We start from the raw sequence: 10,407 nt of genomic DNA on the forward strand, positions 1-10,407 counted from the left end.
ATCAGTGGATACTTCTGGCTGCAAAGTACTAATGCTTATGAAGAAGCGCTTGCAACCCTCCAAGAAGAATTTGGTAGAGACGACTTGGTAGAAAATGGCTTCAGAGACAAGTTGGAAGGATGGCCAAAGATAGGCAATAAAGACCAAGTAGCACTCAAAAAGTACTCATATTTCTTGAGACAATGTCTCGTGGCTCAAGCAGCTATTCCAAACCTCCAGGCTCTGGATGATAAAAGAGAGAATAAGAAGTTTATAAAGGCTCTCCCTGGATGGGCAATCGACCGCTGGATGTATTATGCAACAGACCAAGAAGAGAAGGGAGGATTTCCACCTTTTTCAAAGTATGTGGAATTTGTCGCTCGTGAAGCTAGAGTGTCAAACAACAACTTGCGAGATGGAAGTGACTCTAAACCAAATTCCAAGTCAAAAGCAAACATTTCAGACAAACCACAAAAAGCAAGCTATCGCTCCAATGCTAGCAAGGCTGAAGATTGCATATTTTGTCATAAAAACTCTCACGTTGTCACAGAGTGTCGCTCATCAGCGGCTAAAACCGAGGAAGACAAGAAGAAGTTTATCATGGAGCGAAGGCTATGCTTTGGCTGCATAGAGCCCGGACATTGCAGCAAAAGCTGTTCAGAAAGGGCTACCTGCGGTAAATGCGGCAAAGCCCATCCTACAGCTCTACATCAAGAAAGAAGCTCTACTAAGGAGAAAGCAATCAAGCAAGAAAGTACTAAAGAGAAGCAAATTCAGCCACAAAGGCCTGGCGAGAGCGTAGCCGAAAGTAAGAAAGTAAATGCTAACGCAGCGAAACTGGGTCAAAGCAGGCTCCTTAGTATGATTGTACCAGTTTACGTGGGAACGAGTCTATCAGAGCAGCTGGTCTATGCTCTTCTTGACACCCAGTCAGATGTCAGCTTCATTTCTCAGAGTCTAGCTTCTAAGTTAAAGCCAATGTTCACGCCAGAAAGAATCACTATTACGACACTAAATGGACAGAGGACCAAGCTTTTAAATTGCTACAAACTCACAGTTAGGGGCTTTGGCTTAGCAGCAACAGAAGAGTTAGAGATTGAGGCTTGTGAGCAGGAATGTATCCCCTGTACACCAACTCAAATACCAAATAGAAGGCATGTAGCTGATCTCCCGCATCTAAAGAGCTTGCTCAGAAAGCTACCACCCAAGATGGATATTCCAGTGGGACTGCTCATAAGAGTTGACTGCTCAAAAGCATTAGCCCCATTAGAAACCATACTCGGGCAGGAAGGACAGCCTTTTGCAGTAAAAACGAAGCTCGGATGGACGCTGTGTGGCGAGATAAGCAAGCCGGTACAAGAGTTCACAGTACATAACACCCAAATCAAATAAGAATGTGTGCTGGATGATCACTCTCTTGGACAACCAAAGCTGTCACAACATGATTTGCAATTCTTGGACACCTTGGAAGGAGGAATAACAAAGCTAGAAAATGGGTCCTTCTGCCTACCACTTCCATTCAAAGACAAGTCTTTTATGCCTAATAACAAGGGACAAGCCAAAAAAAGACTAAAGCAGCTAGTTGAAAGATTCAAAAGAGATGAAGAGTACAAGAACGAGTATTTCAGTTTCGTCAAAGATATGGTAGACAACGGCTTTGCAGAAGTAGCCGCTGATGAAGCTAATAAAGGCAAGGAGTGGTATATCCCACATTTTGGCATATATTACCCAAAAGAGAGAAAACTTCGCGTAGTTTTTGACGCCAGTGCCAGATATGCAAATGAGTCACTCAATGAAAAGTTGCTTACTGGGCCCGATCACATGAATAGTTTGGTGGGCATTCTTTTGCGGTTCCGTAAGAACCCAATAGCAATATCTTGCGACGTGGAGAAAATGTTCCACAACTTTTATGTTCCAGCAGCACGTAGAGATTATTTACGGTTTCTTTGGATTGACCCAGATCTGAAATCAGTGAGTACCTATAGAATGACAAGGCATCTCTTTGGAGCCACCTCGTCTCCAGGCGTCGCAACCTTTGCCTTGCGACACATTGCAAGACAACACGAACATGAGAAACCTTCAGCTAGCAGATTTATCATCAAAGACTTCTACGTAGACGATGGAATCACTAGTGTCAATACAACAGAGGAGGCTGTCAACCTGATTGCCGAAGCAACTGACATATGCAACAGTGGTAACTTGCGACTTCATAAGTTTGTAAGCAATAACCGAGAAGTAATGGCTGCTATACCACCGTCTGAAGTAGTACAGGAAGCACAGGGTCTTAACCTGTTTCATGACCATCTACCTACTGAAAGAACTCTTGGTATAGAATGGTCTATACAGACCGATACCATAGAGTTCAAGAATAACATGAAGTTCACAGCCCCTACCAGAAGAGCAATACTGTCTGCCGTCTCGCAGCTTTACGACCCTTTGGGGTTGCTCTCTCCATTTACACTGAAAGGAAAAATGATTTCCCAAAAATTTTGTCAGGAGAAAGGCGAATGGGACGCAGAAGTATCCATTAAGTTGCAATAACAGTGGCAAGAATGAGTTAATGAGCTAGGCAATCTATACACCGTCAAAATCGACCGATGTGTTCAAGCAAAAGACCTTGGCAGAGCAGTGCACACAGAGCTGCATCACTTTAGTGACGCAAGCCTACAAGGCTATGATGCTTGCACGTATCTGAGAATGGTGGATGAACATAGCAAGGTCCAGGTTACACTGCTTATGGCTAAAGGAAGAGTTGCTCCCACGAAGCTGATGACTATACCACGTTTAGAGCTGCAGGCAGCTGTAGAAGCAGCAAAACTCAGCGCAACTCTGAAGGCCGAGCTCAATATGAAAATCAACAAAGAATATTTTTGGTCCGATTCTGCTGTAGCCTTAGGCTACATTAAGAACAGTGAACACCGCTATCACATGTTTGCGGCGAACAGGGTGCAGACAATACGAAGCAACTCTAAATGTGAGCAATGGCACCATGTTCCAGGAAAGGCTAACCCCGCCGATCTAGTTTCTCGGGGTGCAAACTTATTTAGCCTCCAAAAATCCGCATGGTGGGATGGACCACAGTTTCTGCATGCTTCAGATATAAGGAAAAACTTAAACAATGAATATTCAGGTGAAACACTCCCTGAGGATCCAGAGATCAAACGACCCAAACAGGCGTTGTATGCAAGGAAGGCTCAGCCAGAAGAAAGAAAGCTACACTTTGAACGACATGGATCGTGGACAAAACTGATTAGAGCAATCGCCACGGCCAAAACAATGCTCAAAAATAGAAGTTGGCGAAAACCAAACTTAGATGTTTTTCTACTGCAAGAAGCAGAGAAAATAGTTATCAAGCTAACGCAAAGAGAATACTATAGAGATGAGCTGAAGGCTCTCAGAAGCTCTCAGTCGGTACACAAGCAAAGCTCACTACTGTGTTTGACCCCATTCTTGGATAAACAAGGCATGATGAGGATTGGTGGGAGAGCTAGGAGATCCTTAGTGTTAAGCTTCAAAGAAAAGCACCCTCTGATATTGCCTGAGAAAGCTCATGTCTCAAAATTGCTGATAGAACGAGCCCATCAGAAAGTGTATCACCAAGGGCAGGCCATGACCTTAGGGGCTCTAAGAACTCAAGGCTATTGGATAACAGCTGCGAACAAGCTAGTTAAACGCCATATTCATCAGTGTGCACCTTGCAGAGCCATGAGGGCACCACCAGTACAGCAGCAGATGGGAGAACTGCCCCAAAGCCGGATTGAGCCTACTCCGCCTTTCACGCATATAGGTATGGACTGTTTTGGACCATACACAGTTAAGGATCGCCGTATAGAAGTAAAGAGATGGGGTCTCCTTCTGACTTGCATGTATTCTAGGGCAATCCACATAGAGCTCCTGAATTCAATGTCAACAGACGCTCTAATAAATGCTCTGCGCTCCTTTATTTGCATTCGAGGTCCCGTTAAAACAATATGCTGCGACAACGGAACAAATTTTATAGGCGCAAAAAATGAGCTCCTCGCCAGTTTTGCGAGCTTGGGCTCTGGCATTCAAGACGTCTTGAAAGACTCTATGATAGAATTTAAGTTCAATGCTCCAAGTGCCAGCCACGCCGGCGGCGTGTGGGAGAGGCAGATACGCACAGTAAAGTCTGTGCTCAACGCTATGCTTCCTACCTATACCACAAGAATGGACACGATGGCTCTGAAAACTGCTTTCTACGAAGTCATGGCTATCGTGAATAGCAGGCCACTTAGTGTGGATAATCTCAACAAGCCTGACGAAATAGTGCTCACACCTAACCATTTGATCACTATGAAGCCCAGTCAACCAACTGTAGTTCCAGGAGAATTTGACAATCAAGAGGTGTATGGCCGTAAAATGTGGCGAAAGGTACAACAATTCGCTGAACACTTCTGGACAGAGTGGCGCAATCAGTACTTTGTTCACATAAACAAACGGCAAAAATGGACAAAGATGGAGAGATCCATAGCAATTGGTGACATCGTGTTGATAATGGATGAAAATCTACCACGAGGACAATGGCTCACAGCAGTCGTACAGCAGGTGTTCAAGGACAATGATGCCCTGGTACGAAGAGTCCAGCTGCGAGTAGCAAACAGACACCTCGACAGACAAGGAAAGAAGATGATGAAACCTTCTGTGCTGGAGAGGCCCGTCCAGAAGTTGATACTTCTTGTGCCAGCAATAGATAGTTAGATAGCATATGCTTACAGTTATTATACCCATATATTATACCCACATTGTCATAGCTTCGATAGTATCATGTTTAATCAAGGTGTATAATTTTGCATAAAATTAGGTGGGAGTGTAATAAACAGGACTAGGCAACAGTGGTCTGGTGACTTGTGATGGGGTTTGTTATGTAATAAACAGGACTAGGCAACAGTGGTCTGGTGAATTGTGATGGGGTTTGTTATGTAATAACCAGGCCTAGGCAGCAGGTAGTCTGGTGACTTGTGATTGGGTTTGTTGGAGGTCGTCACCTTACATCTACCAATGGGGTTTGGGGACACCAGTAATTGCTCTTGCTGACCAGTGGGTGCTCTGACAAGCCTGGGCAGTAGGTTTTTTCATGCCTTGACTAAAGGACTTGTATTATAGCTGTTTACTCCAGAAGTTCATGCCTACTATATGCACACAAGGCAATTCCTGGACAATTAAAGGTATGCTACTTTTTATGTAATGTAAAATTCATTTTTTCTAGCATGTTTTTATGGCTGTTATGTACACTTTTTATCTTTTCTAGTATTGCAAACCACATGTCACATATTCATTTAAACTTTTAGATTTCATGGTGTATTGGTGAATTAAGAGTTGGACAACATGTATAGATTTGTTCGTCGCCAAGAATAAATAAACTCGTTCAATTCATTTACCAAGCAGCAGTGCAATCTCCTTGTTTGGATTAGCCTTGTCGCTACATACGGTATACTCCGCATAAAGTGTACCAAACTTGCCTAGCATCCGCATAAATGCTATAGTGAAATCTTTGTGAAATCGTGAAATTGTGAAATTGTGAAATCTATAGTGAAATCAGCTGATGCTATACATTCCAATATAATACACAAAATATATGGGTCATGACCTCAGAAAGCGTTCCTAATTTTGAAACTATCATAATTTCATTAGTCGCTCAGCAGAGAATAACTTACAAATTTCCTTACAAAAAGGTTTTTGAAGCTAATTCAAGATATAGCTACATCATACATTAGAGTATACAGACAAAGAGTCAAATACTTACTAGTAGATAATGGTGTCATTCCGCTGACAAGTCCAGCATAAATCTGCCATGGGTTTACAGCAGTGTACTCCAGGAAACAGCAACTTCGACTGTCGTTTAAAACGAGAGATGCTGACTTTCAAAGATTCGGCATTTGAACTTGTCTCACAATATTGGTTGTACCCACATTTTAGTCATGTGTGAAGCCAACACATCTGTATCTTTTCTGGATATACCATTCAGTCTATAAGGTAGCACTAAACTGGGCTGCTGTAGCATATTCTTCATGGATGTTTGAGAGCATACTGACTGTAGATAGCATATCTGTAGAGACTGATTTCATTGTTTTCGAATTGAGTAATGCACTTAGATATACCTGGACCCAATTTACAAAAAAGTATACAAAGTAGAGCGTGGTTAGGAAGGTAGACCTTTTTGTCACCAATGTGAAGTCCACTTTCATATTCGCACTTTAAACACTTTTGCAGTATAAAGCTGAATACGGGTGCCAACATTCTTAATTGTATTGATATAGAATTGATCCACAAAACATATTTCAATCTATGTTCATTTTAACTTCATGTCTCATTGCTTAAAAAGGTAAATAAATACTTGAATACAAACACATAGTACCTTTTTGACGAGTCCTGCGGGTGTCTTCGAATTCATCACAGGACATTTTAAAAACTAAAAAGACCTATTGATATCACAAAAATATCAAATGGTAGTTAATAAATTTTGTATAGGAAGGTGGTTTGTAACTGTGAAATTGAAACTAAGTGGGAGGAGACAATTCCTAAAGTGGGAGATTCTATTACTTCATATAAAAGCCATGGGTCAGGTTAATATATATTCTCAGAGACTTACGGGTAAATATTATTGTGTATTCATCAGGACTTTTGATAAGTATTTCAAGTGTAAGTTTGTTACTTCGCTGCCAACTTACTAGTACCCCTGATATTACTTCACTGTTTTAATGGTTCTCAAATAGTTATATTATTCTCATTGTGATATGAAGCATAAAATGCATTCTTTGTTGCACAGATCCAGAGGAGCACCTGCTGCCACATCACAAAGAAGAAGTGTCGAAATAGGCTAAATACTTGAGATAAAATAAATTCTTCCCATTGTTTCATGGCAGCAGTCATCATATTCTCATCTTAAAATGAATTGTAGAAATATGGAATACCTTACTGAGTAGGAAAAATGCACTTTTCACCATATAGTTGTATTTTTGTAAGCAATTGAGATAAGGTAATCACATGATCACAGATCATGGTAATCACAAGCAGATCTCTGATAAGCTAAAAAATGATATGCATTGTATGCATTAGAGCTAAATGCCAAGAGGTGTGTTGTTTGAATTGGTGACTAAATATCTGTCACAATGCTTGGTATTAATTTTACAGAGCAGCCTGTGTAGTTACAAAGTTTACCCTGTTAGATAAACAGATTACTTTTAGAGATCTAAAAATATTTACAGAGGTCTACACAGATCTTTTGAGAACAGTGGGCAGTTGACAAAATTAAATTTAGACATGTAGAAAGATTTAGATAAAATCTGGAAAAATATTTGTTTCATAGCCTTGAGTTATCTAACTCGACTTATCACAGATCAACACTCACAACTTCTGCTGCACATAATTTGCCAGTTCTGGCTGCAAACTGTAGCAAACATATCAATGAGTGCCAAAGGGTTTTGTTCAATTTAGTTACATATAGTTATGAAATGAAAATAAGTCTTCAAACTTAAAAATAAATAGAGAATTTTAAAGCTCCAATAAACTGCAACATAGGCTATTAAACCGTTGTAAGTTAATTGCAAGCAATGGATATTACCTAGTAGACACGTGTATCAGCTTCCTAGTGCATATTTACTTAGATATCAACAAGTTGGAGGTAAGCTAGCAATTTTATTACATCCAAAAGAGTTAACGTTGCACTGCCTGAAGAAAAGTGTAAAATATGGGTGACATTCATTTCACCAGTAAAAGGATTAAATTTATCTTTTCAACATTTTGACAAGGTGTTTGAAAATACAGCGCTACTCTGTTTTTGAATGTCACCTCTAATAAAAGAACCACTCTAAGCAAAAGGTTGAAAAATAGAGCGTCAAATAAAGGTTTTACAGTATTTAGCTTGTATATGTGGGAACTCAATTACCAAGTAAGTTGTTTCCAGAGTTTGATGATAACAGATAGCATTTTGGGTGTTGTGGAACTCTGATAGGATAAACTCTAATATAAGTTGTATACATAAGGAGCTTAAAGGTCAGAAGGTGGTTGGTTAATATGTGATAAAATGTTTGACTTGCTGATTATATTGGTGTTATCATAGGTGTGAGGTCACGCAGACTCTCACATGACTAGGCACCTGTTTAGTTACAAAGTTTACTCTGTCAGCTAAATAATTCAGTTTAATAGCTCCATATGTATGGCTGACTTGTGATGCAGAGTTAATCAGTAGATGCTGCTAGAGTTGTGATATCTTTGCAGTCTAAAATGCAAATATGGGTACCAACATTCTTCATTGTATTGATTTAGAATTGATTAATGAAACATATTTCAATCACTAATTCAAAAGTCAAATTAATACTCTAATATGAACACATAGTACCTTTTTGAAAAAATGTGCAGGTGTCTCCACAGTTATCACAAGACATGTGAAAAGCTAAAAAGATCCACTACTGATATCGCAAAAATGTATTAAATGGTAGTTAAGATATTTTGTATAAGAAAGTGATTTGTAATTGTGAAGCTGACAAGTTTATGCGGACCGTGAAGTTTAACTTTTTAACAATAGAAGTAAGAAGTGGGAGGAGATAAATCATAAAGAGAAGGAATGTATTGTTGTAAAAGCGATGAGTCATGATAAAGTATGTTCTCAGAGCTTTACGGGTAAATGTTATTGTGTAAGTCATCAGGACTTTTGATAAGTATTTGAAATGTAAGTTTGTTAACATGATGACGACGACTTATCAGGACTCCTGACGCTACTTTACTGCTTCAATAGTTCTCAAAGAGTAAAAATATTCCCTTCATAAAATGCACTGTAAAAATTGAGCTATTTATTATACAGATTTAAAGTATCACCTGCTACCACATGACAAGGAAGAGGTATTAAAATAAATCATTGCGATGAAATATATTCTTCCCATTGCTCTACGGTAGCAGTCATCATATTCTTATCTTAAAGATCAAGAGCTGGTTACAGAAATGAATAAAGACATTGGAAGCATAGAAGGAACTTAAATATACATAGAATGTAGAAGCGTTTTTAGATAGTTTTATTGCTCAGTCAGTTGAAATATAAAATGTATAAAGTGTAACTAATAAAAGGTAGAGCTAATACATGTGTAGTGCTATGAATCACTCGCATAATAAAAGTAAATATGTATTTTGTATGCATATGGGTGACATTCGATTCACTCATGAAAGGATTAAATTTATCTTTTAAACATTCTGACTAGGTGTTTGAAAAATGCAATGCCACCCTTTATTTGAATGTCACCTATAATAATGCGCCACTCTAAAGAAAACATTGAAAAATAGAATGTCATGGCATTCAAATAAAGGTTTTACAGTATTTAGCTAGCTTGTATACGTGGGAGATCAAATACCAGGTGTGGAGTTCCCAAGGTTTCATAATGACAGTCAGAATTTTGGGTGTTGTGGAACCCTGATAAGATGAACTTTTATATAAATTGTATACATAAAGCTTAAAAGTGAGAAAGTGGTTGTTTAATATGTGATAAAATGTTTGACACACTGATTATATTGGTGTTATCATAGATGTGAGGCCACCCAGACTCTCCCATGACTAGGCACCTGTTTAGTTACAAAGTTTACTCTGTGAGCTAAAAAATTTGGTTTAATAGCTCCATGTGTATGGCTGGCTTGTGGTGCGGAGTTAATCAGTATATGCTGCTGGAGTTGTGATATCTTTGCAGTCTAAAATGCAAATATGGGTACCAACATTCTTCATTGTATTGATTTAGAATTGATAGATAAAACACGTTCATTTTAAATTTTTGATTGACTTATTCAAAAGGCAACTTGATACTAAAAAGTGAACACATCTTACCTTTTTGACAACACGTTCAGATGTCTCCACAGGTATCACAGAACATGTCGACAGCTAAAAAGATTTACTAATGATATCATAAAAATATATCAAACGATAGTTAACATATCTTGAATAGGAAAGTGATTTGCCACTTTGAAGCTGACAAGTTTATGTATAGCAAGAAAATTAACTCTTTGACATTAGAGATAGTAAGCAGGATGAGACAAGTCCTAAATATAGAGATTATACTACTCAATATAAAAGCTATTTGTCAGGTTAGCATATGTTTTCTTACTGGCAAATTTTATTGTGTAATTCATCAGGAGTTTTGATAAGTATTTGAAGTTTTAGTTCGTTAATATGATGACAACTTACCAGAACTCTTAACCTTACTTGACTGTTTCAATGCTTCTCAAATATTTATATTATTCTCATCATGAAATGAACGGTAAAAATTTAGTTCTTGGTTACACAGATTCAGAGTAGCACCTGCTAGCACATGACAAAAAAAGAGGTATTGAACTAAATCCTTGATCTAAAATATATTCTTCCCATTGCTTCGTGGCAGCAGTCATCATATTCTTATCTTAAAATGAATAGTAAAAACATGGAATGCCTTA

The 10,407-nt window shown here is 38.7% G+C and overlaps 2 protein-coding genes across 2 annotated transcripts; both read left to right on the top strand.

Annotated features, from left to right (window-relative positions):
- Window positions 1-1,515: 1,515 nt before the first annotated feature.
- Window positions 1,516-2,520, top strand: LOC137398349 (uncharacterized). The gene has a single exon (XM_068084456.1). It carries the CDS (start codon window positions 1,516-1,518, stop codon window positions 2,518-2,520), a length of 1,005 nt encoding a protein of 334 aa, XP_067940557.1.
- Window positions 2,521-2,676: 156 nt separating this feature from the next.
- On the top strand, window positions 2,677-4,698 carry LOC137398351 (uncharacterized). Its single transcript, XM_068084457.1, has one exon. The coding sequence runs from the start codon at window positions 2,677-2,679 to the stop codon at window positions 4,696-4,698; it is 2,022 nt and encodes a 673-aa protein (XP_067940558.1).
- The last annotated feature ends 5,709 nt before the right edge of the window (window positions 4,699-10,407 follow it).

The sequence above is a fragment of the Watersipora subatra genome, chromosome 6, assembly GCF_963576615.1.
Source record: "Watersipora subatra chromosome 6, tzWatSuba1.1, whole genome shotgun sequence".
NCBI lineage: Eukaryota > Metazoa > Bryozoa > Gymnolaemata > Cheilostomatida > Watersiporidae > Watersipora > Watersipora subatra.

Bases quoted from the DNA above. Each gene is read 5' to 3' on its own strand.
- LOC137398351 (XM_068084457.1), top strand. From the start codon at position 2,677: ATGGTGGATGAACATAGCAAGGTCCAGGTTACACTGCTTATGGCTAAA.
- LOC137398349 (XM_068084456.1), top strand. From the start codon at position 1,516: ATGCCTAATAACAAGGGACAAGCCAAAAAAAGACTAAAGCAGCTAGTT.